We start from the raw sequence: 14,326 nt of genomic DNA on the forward strand, positions 1-14,326 counted from the left end.
GCTGCAGTGAGTTTTTTTTTTTTTTTTTTAAACAAAATGGGGGCCAATATTTTATGTTAGAGTCTGCATTTCCGGCTGCTTTTGAAAAAATCAGAAGAGCTGGCCACATTGAGCCAGAAACCCTCCTAGCAGCAATCAAGCAATCAGCTGGCGTTCTCCTGCAGCTGGCCCTGTCAGCGAGGCCTTCGCTGTTCCTGGTCATCTCACATCTGGCCCACGTTTCCCACACCTGTTGGGCTCTGCAGGCAATCGAACTGCTGCCGTGACCTCAGCTGCTGCAGATGGGGTGTCTGCGAGGTCAAGCAAGACAGGCAGGGGACCGGGGAAGCCCCAGTGTGCAGGGGACGGGGAGTCCTGGGTGCCAGCCCCCTTGCCCCTGCCTCATTTGAGCGTCTGATATCTCTGATGTGGGGCCTGATGATAGAGGCCTGGGAGCCTCCTTGTCCCCATGCTGCCCTGTGCGTCTCTCAGGCCTGCCCCACTGGCCTAGAATCTCTCCCTCCTGGGCCTTCTGCACTTCTCAGCACTGTGACGTCCTTCTCCCCTTTCTTCACCGGGGGAACTCCTACCTGGCGGGAAGCAACTGGGGCTGGACCCATTGTTGGAGCTACTTGGAACACTGTCCTCCCGCAGCGACCTCACTGCCTCTCTTGGCTCTCCCAGTGCAGGAGCCTGAAGCAGGAGAAGCACGTGTGTCCTGGAACGCAGCAAGGGCGTGCTGGAGCGTGCAGAGGGAAGGCCTGAGGTGCTGTTCTGCCTCGGCTCTGCCTTGGCTGGGCCCTAGAGGCCGTGGACCGCACTGAGGACCCAGAGGCAGTTCTGAGGCAGTGGGACTCGAGACCCAGTGTCCTATTGCTCCCACAGGTGGCGGTGGAAATCGCAAAGGCAAAAGCAAGAAATGGCGGCAGATGCTCCAGTTCCCTCACATCAGCCAGTGCGAAGAGCTGCGGCTCAGCCTCGGTGAGGCCTGGGCAGAGACTGGGGGTGCTGAGGCGAGGGGCCCTGCTGGGGCCGGGGGAGCCTCCCCTGAGACCTTGCCCCGGAGCAGAGGGGCAGACTTGGGGGCTCCAGTGAGCAGGAGGATGAGGACTGCACCATTCAGCCCAGTTTCAGTTCCCGGGCTTGGGATGGGTGGAGAGCAGACAGCAAACAGGGTCACACCGAGGGTGGTTGAAGCGGGTGTCGGGAATAGGGCAGGGGCAGATTGGGGCAGTTGATTCCACTTTGAAAAGGAGAGCCAGCTAGGGTGAGCAGGGCCCACAGGACAGAGGGAGCAGCAGCTGGGCCAGCCCACAGACTGACTGCCTTGGGACCCCCAGGCTGGGGCGTAGCCTCCCAGGCCCAGCCCTGAGGGGTGCCCAGCAAATCCTTGACCAGAAGCCCTCAGCCTGGGCAGTGTGACAGGGTTACTCCTGGGAGGGGACAGAAGGGCCCAGGACCCCAGTTCCTGCCAATCTTGGCCAAGGCCCCAGGTCCGAGCAGTACCCAGGGTTGCTGAGGCCCCCGGTGGCCTGCACGTGGGCAGAGCACACCCGGGCTGCTTCCACCTCCTGGGAAGGAGGCCCAGCTGAGAGCCTGCCGGAAGCCACAGCTTCCTCTCGCACTTTCGCCAGGCAGGCAGCAGGTGTGGGCCTGGCCCCAGCTGGGCTGGGCCGGAACCTCACGGACCGCACCCAACCCCAGTACCGTGACATACGCAAGTCGTGTAAATCAGGAGACAATGCAGGGAGGTGGATGGAGGCCTGGGCTCTGGAGCCAGACTCCCGGCTGTGTGACATTGAGCTAGTCAGTTAGCCTCTCTGGGCCTCACAGCCCCAAAACAGCTGTGCCCACCTGAGGGTTGTGGTGAGGGTTCTGAAGAAGATTGTGGCTACCACACTGCAGAGCTGGAAGCTGTTGTGGGGGCCCAGGGCCTGGTGGTGTGGGCACATGCCCCACCCATGTGCTCTCGGGCTGTGGACCCAGCAGCTTCCATCACTGCCAACAGAGCGTGACTATCACAGCCTGTGCGAGCGGCAGCCCATTGGGCGCCTGCTGTTCCGAGAGTTCTGTGCCACGAGGCCGGAGCTGAGCCGCTGCGTCGCCTTCCTGGATGGGGTGGTGAGTGCAGCCCAGCCCTGCCCAGCCCCGCGGGTGGCTGAGGTCCTGGCCCCATGTGCCCCTCCTCCCCACACCTGCTGCTTGCCCTGCCCAGACCTCCAGCTTCTTTGCTTTCCACCCTGCAGGCCGAGTACGAAGTGACCCCGGATGACAAGCGGAAAGCATGTGGGCGGCAGCTAACGCAGAATTTTCTGAGCCACACGGTGAGTGAGCAGCGATGGAGAGATGATGGGAGCCACCAGAGCCCCGTGTCAGGCACAGGAGTGACCACAGTGTCGGGCTTCTGAGGGTGGTCTCTTCATACAGACGCACATAACACACAGCCTGGACAGAGAGTGCCCTGGAGCTGCTCCAGGCAGCACGGCGGGCATGCAGCCCAGGGTATGGGCTGGGCTTGGGCCAGGCGGCCTCCCAGTGGCTCTGCTGCGCTCTGCCTCATGGGTGGGCAGCAGGAAGGAGTTCAGCAACCAGGCTGGCTGGCACACCCTGGCCTGCAGCCTCTCATGGCACCAGCCCGAGTTGCCTGACCCCTCTCCCCTGGAAGTGGGCAGCCATCCAAGGGAGCCCCTGCACTGACCTGTCTGGGGCTTGTTCCCAGGGTCCTGACCTCATCCCTGACGTCCCCCGGCAGCTGGTGATGAACTGCACCCAGCGGCTGGAGCAGGGTCCCTGCAAAGACCTTTTCCAGGAACTCACCCGGTAAGCCTGTCCCTGCCCACAAGCCTGGAATTATGCCCAGAGGAGGGGGCTTCTGGGGGCCAGGAAGACTGTGAACAGCTCGGTGGCTGGTGAGGGAGCTCAGCTGCCCAGCCCTGGCCTTGCCCCTGCTGTGTGACCTGAGCAGGCTGCCTCCCCTCTCAGTAGCACCCACAGCTTCAGCACAGGCTGTGTGTCTCCCCGCTCAGGGGTTAGCAGGAGGACTGGCCGATGACGATACCTGTGGGCTAAGCCTGTGCAGAACGGGAGGCCTGGCCCAGCAAGCCAAGAGCCCGAGGTGTCAGGGGCTGGCGGGTGAGCTGGGCCTGCCTTTCCTCAACAGGCTGACCCACGAGTACCTGAGCGTGGCCCCTTTTGCCGACTACCTCGACAGCATCTACTTCAACCGTTTCCTGCAGTGGAAGTGGCTGGAAAGGTGAGCTCCCTGAAGGCTGGGCCGGGACAGGCCAGGTCGCCGGGGTTCTTCGTAGGCCTTGGGCTCTCCTGCTCAGCCAGCGTTTGCTTCCCCACCCCTTGCCACAGGCAGCCAGTGACCAAAAACACCTTCAGGCAATACCGAGTCCTGGGCAAAGGTGGCTTTGGGGAGGTGAGTGGCCAGGCCAGAGCCCCTGGGAGAGTGAATAGGGTGGGTGTGTTGGGACCTGGACCACCCCCTGGATGCCCAGCAATGGCACAGCTGGCCCCCATTCGCCCCTGTCTGTCTGGCCACAGGTGTGCGCCTGCCAGGTGCGGGCCACAGGTAAGATGTATGCCTGCAAGAAGCTAGAGAAAAAGCGGATCAAGAAGCGGAAAGGGGAGGCCATGGCGCTGAACGAGAAGCAGATCCTGGAGAAAGTGAACAGTAGGTTTGTAGTAAGTACAGAAGGAGACTCTCCCTTCCCCTTGGCCACACTGGCGCACCGGCCCTCCCCAACCCCCAGGCCCCACCCTCCCACGTGGGATGCCGGGAAGGGCGGGTTTGGGGTGTTGACACCAGGCTTGGGGAGCAGGCTGGGCCCAAGGAGTGGCACCGAGAAGGCTTTTTTGGGCAGCCCTGCCGCCAAGCGCCCCGCAGCTCCTGCCTGAGGGCTCGGGTCCCCTCGGCCACAGGTGAGCTTGGCCTACGCCTATGAGACCAAGGACGCGCTGTGCCTGGTGCTGACACTGATGAACGGGGGCGACCTCAAGTTCCACATCTACCACATGGGCCAGGCTGGCTTCCCCGAAGCGCGGGCCGTCTTCTACGCCGCCGAGATCTGCTGCGGCCTGGAGGACCTGCACCGGGAGCGCATCGTGTACAGGTGGGGAGGGCTCGGCCACCCCAGGGGCTTAGTCCTTCCCTGCCAGCGACTGCAGCTGGGCCTGGACGGGGGTGGCCAAGGCTGCCGATCAGGCCAGACTACAGAAGGACATTGGTTTGGGGGCTGTGGCACCGGCTTAACTCACACGCCAGGCCAACCTGAGTAGCTCAGACCTAGGCTTTGGGCTCTGGTGGACCCACGGGGTGTCCTGACTTTGTCACCCCTCCACCCCCCACCGTGTGACCTTGGGCCAGGAGCTCCCTGCTCCCAACACTGCTTCCTTTTCTAGGAAGCAGAGACTATAATTCCTACTTCCCAGGTTGTTAGAAGTAGGCCCAACTTCCTACTGGAGGGGCCCAGTGAGCTAAGTACAGAGTGCCTGGCACACAGGGCTGGGTAAGAGAGAACCCTGGCTCTGATTGTTGCCGACTTCCTGTGAGCCTCACAACAGCCTAGTCAGGGGACGGATGAGTAGTCCCATTTGATAGAGAGGAAAGGCAGAGTCAGTCACCAAGGGGTGGAGACTCCTTGGTCTCCACTGGGGAGGCCCCTCCGGGGTGGAGCTGTCTTCCACTCATCTAGAGAGTCCTGGGAGTCCTGGCTCTAGATCCTTCCTCTGCTCCCTTGAGTCCGGGCTGTTGCCAGGGAGAGCAGGGCTGTCTGTCGCCCTGGCAGCAAATGAGACTCGCACCTTGCTCCACACCTGGCCCCCGGAGGCGAGTGAACTGGGGGGGCTGGCCCCGTCTGACTCCCTGGCAAACTGAGAAGCATCTGACCCTGCTCTTCTCTCTGCACAGGGACCTGAAGCCCGAGAACATCTTGCTGGATGACCACGGTGTGTGAGGGTGCCTGGGGTGGGTCAGGGTGGGGTGAGATGCAGAGGCCTGGCCTGTTAACGGGTCCACCTGTTTCTCCACCCACACTCAGGCCACATCCGCATCTCTGACCTGGGACTAGCTGTGCATGTGCCCGAGGGCCAGACCATCAAAGGGCGTGTGGGCACCGTGGGTTACATGGGTGAGTCTTCTCTGCCCGGCCCAGTAGCCTCCTGGGTTCCCTCACTATCCACCCACCCAGCCACACCCACTTCTGTCTGGGAGTCTCTCAAAAGGGGCCTCAGTAGAAAGGGCCCATGCCGATGCTCCTTTTCTAGAGGTTAGGAGACCAAGACTCAGCCGGGGCCGCACACAGCTGTGAAGCCATGTCGTTCATTTGCTAAATACTTATTAAACCCTGCTATGGCTGAGCCTGCAGGTGGCTACCGGGAGATGGAGGAGAGAGACCCAAACCTGTTTCCGTGGCCCCAGTCCCTGCCCTCCCTGTGCCCATCTGTGAGGGAGGCCAGTGGAGGGGCCAACATGAGGCCCCACATTCCACCTGGAGACCGAGAGACGCAGGAGGCAGAGTCCTGGCTCTGCAGGCTCCGCCTCTTGCCTGTTGCGTGGCCTTGAACCAGACACTCCGCTGCTCCCGGCCTCACTCTGCTCCACTGGAAAACACTCATCATACCTGCCTCCCAGGGCTGCCTGGAAGATGAAAAGGGAGAGTTCAGGGAAAACTCCCCACAGGGCTGCCCTGGCAGGTAGGAGGTATTCAGAAAATAGGAGTTTCCTTCTTCTCGCTGATATTAAATCCAGAAGTTGCAAACTGGTAGCCACATGGGCCCAATTTGGCCTACATTTGTGTTTAAGTCAAACTGTTTTTAGTAAGCCAGATGGTTTCACATACAAAATACAGATTTCTGACTTCTTGTGTAAAATCTGAAGACCCGGGGACCCTGGGCACGGCCTCCTGCAGGGCCGTATTCACCCCGCTTGATGGGGCCTGTGCTCTCCTACTGGCCAAGGTCCCCTCCAAGCTGGGATGGTGCCTGCCTGGCCAGCGGGTGTGAGTGTATCCCAGACCTAACGTGCACTGGCGTTCCTGGGGCCTGAGGGTCCACTGCCCGCCTCCTGCCCAGCCCTAACTCCCATGCCGCCCGCCCAGCTCCGGAGGTGGTGAAGAATGAACGGTACACGTTCAGCCCTGACTGGTGGGCGCTCGGCTGCCTCCTGTACGAGATGATCGCAGGCCAGTCGCCCTTCCAGCAGAGGAAGAAGAAGATCAAGCGGGAGGAGGTGGAGCGGCTGGTGAAGGAGGTCCCCGAGGAGTATTCCGAGCGCTTTTCCCCGCAGGCCCGCTCACTTTGCTCACAGGTACGGCAGCTCGCAGAAGCCTGGCCAGCCAGGGCTGGGGTGGATGCACCTTTCCCTCCCTCCCACCCACTCACCTGCCTGGCCTGCCTGGCCGACTCACCCCTGCCACAGCTCCTCTGCAAGGACCCTGCCGAACGCCTGGGGTGTCGTGGGGGCAGTGCCCGCGAGGTGAAGGAGCACCCCCTCTTTAAGAAGCTGAACTTCAAGCGGCTGGGAGCTGGCATGCTGGAGCCGCCCTTCAAGCCTGACGTGAGTGCAGCCCACTCCTGCTGAGGGCGGGGCCCAGCCGGGGCTGGGGCTCAGGGGCTCTTGTAGTATCAGCCAGGATGCGTCCAGTGCAAGTGGCAGAAAAAACAATCTAGTGGCTTAGCCACAGAAATAAAGATAATTCACAAAAAGGAAAAGCCCCAGGATGGGTCTGGCTTGTGGCATGCCTGGATGGGGCTTGGAGCCTCTGACAATGTCCTAGGAACTCTCTCTCCTTCCCCTCACTGTACTGTTGAGTGTGTAGTCTTCATGTTGGGGTAGCTCTCCCCATGGTGCGGCAGCAGTGGGCCCCAGCAGCTCAGCCACCACAGTAGACAGAGAGCTTCTCTTCTCTTTTCTCTTCTCCTCTCCTCTCCTTCCTTCCTTCGTTCTTTTTTCCTTTCTTTCTTCCTTTCTTTCCTTTCTTCCTTTAATTTTTTTTTTTGGAGACAGGGTCTTGCTCTGTCCCCGAGGCTGGAGTGCAGTGGTGAGATCTTGGCTCCCTGCAACCTCTGCCTCCCAGGTTCAAGCGATTCTCCTGCCTCAGCCTCCTGAGTAGCTGGGATTACAGGTGCCCACCACCATGCCCGGCTAATTTTTGTATTTTTAGTAGAGACGAGGTTTCACCATGTTGGCCAGGCTGGTCTTGAAATCCTGACCTCAGGTGATCCTCTCGCCTCGGCCTCCCAAAGTGCTGGGATTACAGGAGTGAGCCATCGCGCCTGCCCTTGCCCAATAATTTCAAAAGAAATCCTCATGGGGGAAAAGAAGTCCCAAAGCTGATGCCCATTGCCTCTCATTGCTCAGAGGCCCCTCACTGGCCACACCCAGATCATACACCCACCCGAACCTGCACCAATGGGGGAGCTCAGTTCCCCAGAGGAAAACTACAATGCAATTGCCAGCAGTGGGAGGGGCTGTTGGGCTGGCCATCCTTCTGTGGGTGGTCACTTTTCCTTATGGAGTCTCACCTGTTAACTGAGCATCTCAGTGGGCCAGGCACCCAGCAGGCAAGAGTATCCTCTAGTTGTCAGAGTCCGGGTGGCAGAAAACCAACCTAAACTCACTTAAGCTCAACGTGGAGTGTATTGGTTCATTTGGCCAGAAAGTCCCAAAGTAGGGCCAGCTCCAGGGTTTCCTGCTGTGTGCCACGATTCTCCAGCTCTTGCCTGGCCTTCAACCTGTTGACTCTTTCCCTCCCCCTGAATTAGGCTTCTCGTGTGTGACAGTCATAGGGAAGGTTCTGATTGGCTAAGATGAGGTCATGTGCTTTCCCCTTCCCATGTCTATGAGGACTGGTCCTGTAATTAACGGTTCACCAGGAACACTGGAGAGGCCCGAAGGATGGGCAGGGCAGGCCAGGTTGATAGCTGTCAATGACACACACGTTTATTGATTCAGCAAATAGCTGAGTGCCCATTTATGCCAGACCCTGGAGATAATGAGGCCCACTGGAGCCAGTCCTGCCCTTACATTCTAGTGGGAGACACACCCAAACAAACCAGTAAGCCAGAAGGAATTCCAGGTAATGTTAAGTGTGACAAAGAAAACTAAAGCAAGCGGCTGGGCGCGGTGGCTCACGCTGTAATCCCAGCACTTTGGGAGGCTGAGGCAGGCGGATCACCTGAGGTTGGGAGTTCGAAGACCAGCCTGACCAACATGGAGAAACCCCATCTCTACTAAAAATACAAAATTAGCTGGGCATGGTGGCGCATGCCTGTAATCCCAGCTACTCGGCAGACTGAGGCAGGAGAATCGCTTGAACCCAAGAGGAGGAGGTTGCGGTGAGTTGAGATCGCGCATTGCACTCCAGCCTGGGCAACAAGAGTGAAACTTCATCTCAAAAAAAAAAAAAAAAACTAAAGCAAGCTACGAAGATGGCAGAGAATGATGGTGGGGGGAGCGCTTTTAGACACCGTGGTCTCTGGGGAGGTGGTGCTGGTGCAGAAATGTAAAATATGTGAAGCGGAGAGCCATGCCAAGGTTTGGGGTGTGAGCATTCCAGGCAGAAGAAACAGCCGGGTATTGTAGTCCTGAGGCAGGGGCCAGCCCTATGAGGTGGAGCAGCCGCGAGGACACCTGTGTGGCTGAGCGAGCCCGTGCAGGCAAAGAGGAGTGCCGGCAGGTTCTCAGCAAGATGGGACCACTGGGGGACCCTGGGCAGGAATGTGAGGTGTGGGGAGTGGGCCATAGTGGGTGTGAGTGGAAGTGGGGAGGCCAGTGAGGGGGCTACTGCCCTGAGTGACTGCCTCACATGGGCCTCACTGGAACCGCTGGCCAGGCTGGTCTCGAACTCCTGACCTCAAGTAATCTGCTCGCCTTGGCCTCCATACCTCTTGGTCTATACCTAGAAGTAGAATTACCAGGTCATACGGTAACTATGTTTAACCTTTTGGGGAACTGCCAGACTGTTTTCCAAAGCAAAGGTGGGCCCTGTCAGAGGCACTTGAACTAAGAGAGCCTGACTTTCATCAGCTCGCCCCTGAGGCTGGCACTGCCACTCAGTCTGTTCTGTTTCCTGTGTACGTCATCTCATTTAACCTTGAAATAACCACACTGCCTCTGGATCTTCCATTCAAAGTCGGAGATAAAATCAGTGCCCTGGAGTTTAACTTTGTAGAAGCAGTAGATGAAAAAGCAAGCTTGATGATATTTTTTTAACAGCTTTATTGAGTTTAATTTATATAATTTATATACCATACAATTCACCCATTTAAAGTGTACAATTCGGCTGGGCGTGGTGGCTCATGCCTGTAATCCCAGCACTTTGGGAGGCCAAGGTAAGTGGATCACCTGAGGTCAGGAGTTCGAGACCAGCCTGGCCAACAAGGTGAAACCCCCGTCTCTACTAAAAATACAAAAATTAGCTGGACGTGGTGGCGCATGCCGGTAATCTCACCTACTTGGGAGGCTGAGGCAGGAGAATCGCTTGAACCTAGGAGGTGGAGGTTGCAGTGAGCTGAGATCACGCCATTGCACTCCAGGCTGGGCAACAAGAGCAAAACTCCCATCTCAAAAAAAAAAAAAAAAAGTGCAATTCATTGGCTTTTTAATTATGCAGTCAGCACCACGATAAATTCTTGAGTGTGTTCATTACCTGCCCCACTCTGCAAAAAAAAAAAAAAAAAACCCATACCCTTAGCAGTCATTCTCCATTCTTCCCTCCCGCTGCTCCTAGCAATCACCAGTCTACTCTGTGTCTGTCTCTGTTTGCCTAATCTGGACATGTCATAGCTATGGCATCACATAGTATGTGATCCTCTGTGCCTGGCTTCTTTCACTTAGCATAGTATCTTCAAGGTTCATCCATGTTGTAGCATAGATCAGTGCTTCATACCTTTTTAAGGCTGAATAATATTCCATTGCATGGATAGACCACATTTTCCTTATCTGTTCGTCAGTTGGTAGACATTAAGATTGTTCCCACTTTTTGGCTGTTACTGCTGCTGTGAACATTCCTGTACAAGTTTTTGTGTGTGCAGATGCCGCCATTTCTCTTGGTCTATACCTAGGAGTAGAATTACCAGGTCATATGGTAATGATGTTTAACCTTTTGGGGAACTGCCAGACTGTTTTCCAAAGCAGCTGTACCATTTTACATGACAATGATTTTAATTGACATCTTAATTGAAGGATTTAGAAAACAATGTTAAGATAAAAAAGAAGGTGGCCGCCTGGAGCTGAGGTGGGCTCCCAGTGTGGGTCTGGGGAGGTGGAGCAGTGGGAGACCGAGCCAGTCCTCTGATTGGCTGGGAGAGAAGACGGCAAGTCCCAGGTCATCGCAGGGCGGGGAGCCAGGGAGTCACCAGCTCCAGGCTCTGCGTGGTGGTGCCCAGCGGAGGGGCCGGCTGAGATTCAGCCTGTACTCCCCGCCCCAACTGCATACCCAGGAAGCTGTGGGCAGGCGAAGGAGGTGCCTGGCATTGGTCTTTACACAGCCTCACAGTCATTGAGCAGTGAGGAATAACGTACGCAGTTCACAGAGGGGAAAACCAGGCTTCGGAGAGAAGGGCCTGCCCCACTTAGGAAGTGCGTGGGGCACCTGGTTTCTCCAAATCAGAGAGCTGCTGGTGTCAGGCAGCACTAGGCCAAGACCCGAGGCAGAATCAGGGCTGAGCTGCCTTCACGTGTGCGTGTGTGTGTTTCCTATCTGACCGTTGCCTCTGTCCCACCAGCCCCAGGCCATTTACTGCAAGGATGTTCTGGACATTGAACAGTTCTCTACGGTCAAGGGCGTGGAGCTGGAGCCTACCGACCAGGACTTCTACCAGAAGTTTGCCACAGGCAGTGTGCCCATCCCCTGGCAGAACGAGGTGGGGGCCTGCCCTGCTGGTGGGGTGGGCTCCAGGAGGCTGCCCTGGGGACAGCTGTCACAGCCGCCTGCTCCTCAGCAGATGGTGGAGACCGAGTGCTTCCAGGAGCTGAATGTCTTTGGGCTGGATGGCTCAGTTCCCCCAGACCTGGACTGGAAGGGCCAGCCACCTGCACCTCCTAAAAAGGGACTGCTGCAGAGACTCTTCAGTCGCCAAGTAAGCCCCAGCAGCGGCCTACCTGGGCCCCTAACCTGGCTCCAGGGGACGGTGGGTGGGAGGCAGAGCCGGTGCCCGCATGCGCTGGGAGTGGGCGTCCTCCAGTCCTGTTGTGGTGCCCAGGGTCTCTGGCCTCATTCCCGCCTGTCCCCCACCCCTGGCTGGGCTCATGGCCTCTTTTCTCTTTCCAGAGGTGAGCAGTGTGGGCTCCCCGTGGGTTGGCCTTGCTGCCTGGCCTCGGGGAGCCACGGGCAGCCCTTCCATGGCAAAGGCAAGATGTGGGAGAAAGAAGGCTGGTGCCCGCCCCACTCCCCCTGCCCACTGCTTTGATTCCCTGCACCCTGGCCCCTTCCAGCTGCCAGCTTTGCTTAGCTTGTCTCCCCGTGCCCTGTCTCTGCCAGCCCCAGGGGAGAGGGCTGGGCAGAGGCCTTGCCCTGGCAGACCATGGGATCTACCCAGCCCCCTTACTTCAGTCTGTTGCCGGCAGCCTCTGCAATGACGCCCACCCACGTGTGGCCTGAGCTGCTGCTCCAGGCTCCTTGTGGAGAGGCCCCTCCCCAGAGTGCACCCCTCAGGCAGCTCCTGGCCTGCCCTGGCAGAGTCGGCCCCATGTGACGTCCCTCGTGGTTAATGGCACCTGCTCTGCCTCTCTCCCTCCCTCCGTGTCTTCCCCGTCCCTCCAGGATTGCTGTGGAAACTGCAGCGACAGCGAGGAAGAGCTCCCCACCCGCCTCTAGCCCCCAGCCCGAGGCCCCCACCAGCAGTTGGCGGTAGCAGCTACTCCGAGCGCCGTTTACAGTTTTGCACAGTGATCTTCCCCATTGTCCACTCAAGTCGTGGCCTGGGGAACACAGACGGAGCTGTCCCCAGTGTCCTCCGTCCCTCAGCCCCTGGCCTGGCTGAGTTTGGCAGGGCCTGGGCCATCCCTGGGACAAAGGTGCGTCCCTTCAGCTCTTCTCCGTGGAGCTCGGGACTTTCTGTATTTATGTATTTGTACGAATGTATATAGCGACCAGAGCATTCTTAATTCCCACCGCAGACCTGGCGCCCCCGCCTTGGCTCCTGGGGGCAGCCAGCCCTGGCTGGGAGAGTGGGAGCTGGCAGAGGAGCCACTGCCAAACTCAAGGCTCCTCTGGCCCAGCTTGGATGGCTGAGGGTGGTCACACCCCTGAGCCTTCAGCACTGTGCTGGCCACCCCTGGCCTCTGAGTAAGACTCGTGCCTCCCCCTGCTGCCCTGGGCTCAGGCTGCTACCCTCTGGGGCCCAAAGCTGTCCCTTCTCAGTGCTTGTCAGCGCTGGGTCTGGGGCCTCTGTATGCCCTAGGCCTGTGCCAAAGCGGCCAGAGATTGGGCTGCCTGTGATACCCATCAGCCCACTGCCCTGGCCGGCCCAGATAGGTCTGCCTCTGCCTTCCAGCTCCCACAGCCTGGTCCCTGATACTGGGCTCTGTCCTGCAGACACCTCTTTCAGAAACGCCCAAGCCCAGCCCCTAGAAAGGGGTGGGGCATCCCTGGTCAACCCTCAAACATTCCGGACTCCCCTCATAACAATAGACACATGTGCCCAGCAATAATCCGCCCCTTCCTGTGTGCGCCTGTGGGGTGCGTGCACGCGCGTGTGTACCTGTATGGGTGAAGGGGATAGGGCGAGGCTGTGCCTGTGCCCCAGGCCCCAGCCCTGGCCCTTCCCAGACTGTGATGGCCATCCTGGTCCCAGTGTTAGGGTAGCATGGGATTACAGGGCCCTGTTTTTTCCATATTTAAAGCCAATTTTTATTACTCGTTTTGTCCAACGTAAGCTGCCACATGTCTCTGTGTGAATACAGTCCGAGCACAAACCTGGCTAGCCGCCCCTGCCTGCCTCTTTCTTGCTTCCGGTGCTCCAGGGGTCTTCCTGCTCCCCTGGCCCAGCTGGAAGCGGGAAGGGATTGGAGGTGGGCCTGGAGGGAAGCAGGGTGTGCCCTTCCGAGGCCCAGGAGCCCCCAGGGCTGACTCTGAACTAGCCTCTCCAGACAGCCAGGCTTTGGTAGCCTTTGGGCTCACCCAGTGGGTTTCCCAACTTCCTAAATGGGATGGGGCCTAAGGAAAGAAGCCTTGGGTGCCCACTGGGATGTGGGTCTGTTTCTGACTGCTGGTAAGGCGGGCCCCGTTGGTGTCCTTCCCTCCAAGGCTAAGGTGGCCTGGCTGCCTAAATGTGGACTTGAGAGTAGGGTGGGAGCTGTGTAAGGAATGTCTGCCCCAGGCCTGCGTTACCTGGACGCCAGCCATGTACGGGCCCCGGGCTGAGGCACGTGCATCATATCCACCCCTCTGTTTTGCCCTTGACACATTATGGGCAAAGACCTAGACAGTGGGTGACGCTGGCAGATAGGCTGTGGCCAGTGTGGGAGAGTTCTCTGAAGACGGTGGTTGAGCCGGCCTCGAAGTGGACATTCACCTGGGAGGAAGGGGGACTGGGAGGCACTCAAGGGGAGCTTCCTGCCTGGGCTCTGGGGCTGAGAGCTTGTTGCCTACCAGTCTGTCCCAGATCTGGCAACCCCATCACTGCTCTGTAGACTCCCAGTGTCCCCAGCTCCCTGAGAATGCCCCGTAAGCCCCATCAAGCTTGTTCCTGGCCTCTGGACTGGGCACCCAGTGCTGCAGGAGCCACGTGAGCTTTGTAGCTGACAGTTCCAGGTTCAAGCCCCAGCCTGGCCACTTTTCAAGTTGGCCCTGCACAGGCGCTTCCCTGATATGGAAAGGTAGGTGTAAGACCCATCACCTTTCTGGGCAGCTGTTAGAATCCACCAAAGCAGCCAGCCAGCCCCTTGAGTTCCCAAGCCACCGCAGGACTCCCACCTGCTGGGGAGTGGTGCTGAGTACCAAACTAACCACCTGGCTTAAGCACAGCCAGAAGGTGCCAAGCCAGCAGCCTGGCAGAAGGGGCCTTTTGTGGCCCCACTCATGACATGTGGAGTGCCTGCTGCTTCCCATCAACCTAAGGGAAATAAGGGGAGCGGGGACCTGCTCAAGGTCTTCCAACTGGTTAAGTGGCCATTGCAGGGTGGGGAGGAAACCAGGTAATGATGGGAAAGCTGGATCCTACCCATGTATCATGAGAAAGGAGCCTGGGGTGGGTTTGCCCCTCTGCCCCAGGCTGTTATGAGGTGGGAGTGGGGGATTTTTAGGTAGGTGTTAGCATGTCATACCAAAGCCCAGCCCTGGGCAGGTATGCAAGAGTGAGCGCGTGCCAGGTGGACGTGCAGGACCCTGAGGCACTC

General features: G+C 58.5%; 1 protein-coding gene across 7 annotated transcripts in view; it reads left to right on the forward strand.

Annotated features, from left to right (window-relative positions):
• GRK6 (G protein-coupled receptor kinase 6) overlaps positions 1–12,908 on the forward strand; it is a 16,510-nt gene extending 3,602 nt beyond the window's left edge. For 3 of the 7 annotated variants that reach the window (XM_054684835.2, XM_016954351.4, XM_016954349.4), the window contains exons 2-16: positions 865–960; positions 1,988–2,100; positions 2,226–2,303; positions 2,699–2,799; positions 3,140–3,232; positions 3,340–3,403; positions 3,529–3,669; positions 3,907–4,097; positions 4,895–4,932; positions 5,025–5,114; positions 6,084–6,292; positions 6,404–6,541; positions 10,714–10,851; positions 10,933–11,067; positions 11,751–12,908. In XM_054684835.2, the coding sequence (XP_054540810.1) occupies positions 909–960; positions 1,988–2,100; positions 2,226–2,303; positions 2,699–2,799; positions 3,140–3,232; positions 3,340–3,403; positions 3,529–3,669; positions 3,907–4,097; positions 4,895–4,932; positions 5,025–5,114; positions 6,084–6,292; positions 6,404–6,541; positions 10,714–10,851; positions 10,933–11,067; positions 11,751–11,804 (1,635 nt within the window). In that variant the 5' untranslated portion in view covers positions 865–908 and the 3' untranslated portion in view covers positions 11,805–12,908. Of the gene's footprint in view, positions 1–668; positions 746–864; positions 961–1,987; positions 2,101–2,225; positions 2,304–2,698; positions 2,800–3,139; positions 3,233–3,339; positions 3,404–3,528; positions 3,670–3,906; positions 4,098–4,894; positions 4,933–5,024; positions 5,115–6,083; positions 6,293–6,403; positions 6,542–10,713; positions 10,852–10,932; positions 11,068–11,258; positions 11,261–11,750 lie in introns of those variants that run through there. The other 4 variants (XM_054684837.2, XM_063811725.1, XM_054684839.2 and 1 more) reach the window with 3 other exon arrangements.
• Positions 12,909–14,326: the final 1,418 nt, after the last annotated feature.

Source organism: Pan troglodytes, chromosome 4 (genome assembly GCF_028858775.2).
Source record: "Pan troglodytes isolate AG18354 chromosome 4, NHGRI_mPanTro3-v2.0_pri, whole genome shotgun sequence".
In the NCBI taxonomy this organism is placed as follows: domain Eukaryota; kingdom Metazoa; phylum Chordata; class Mammalia; order Primates; family Hominidae; genus Pan; species Pan troglodytes.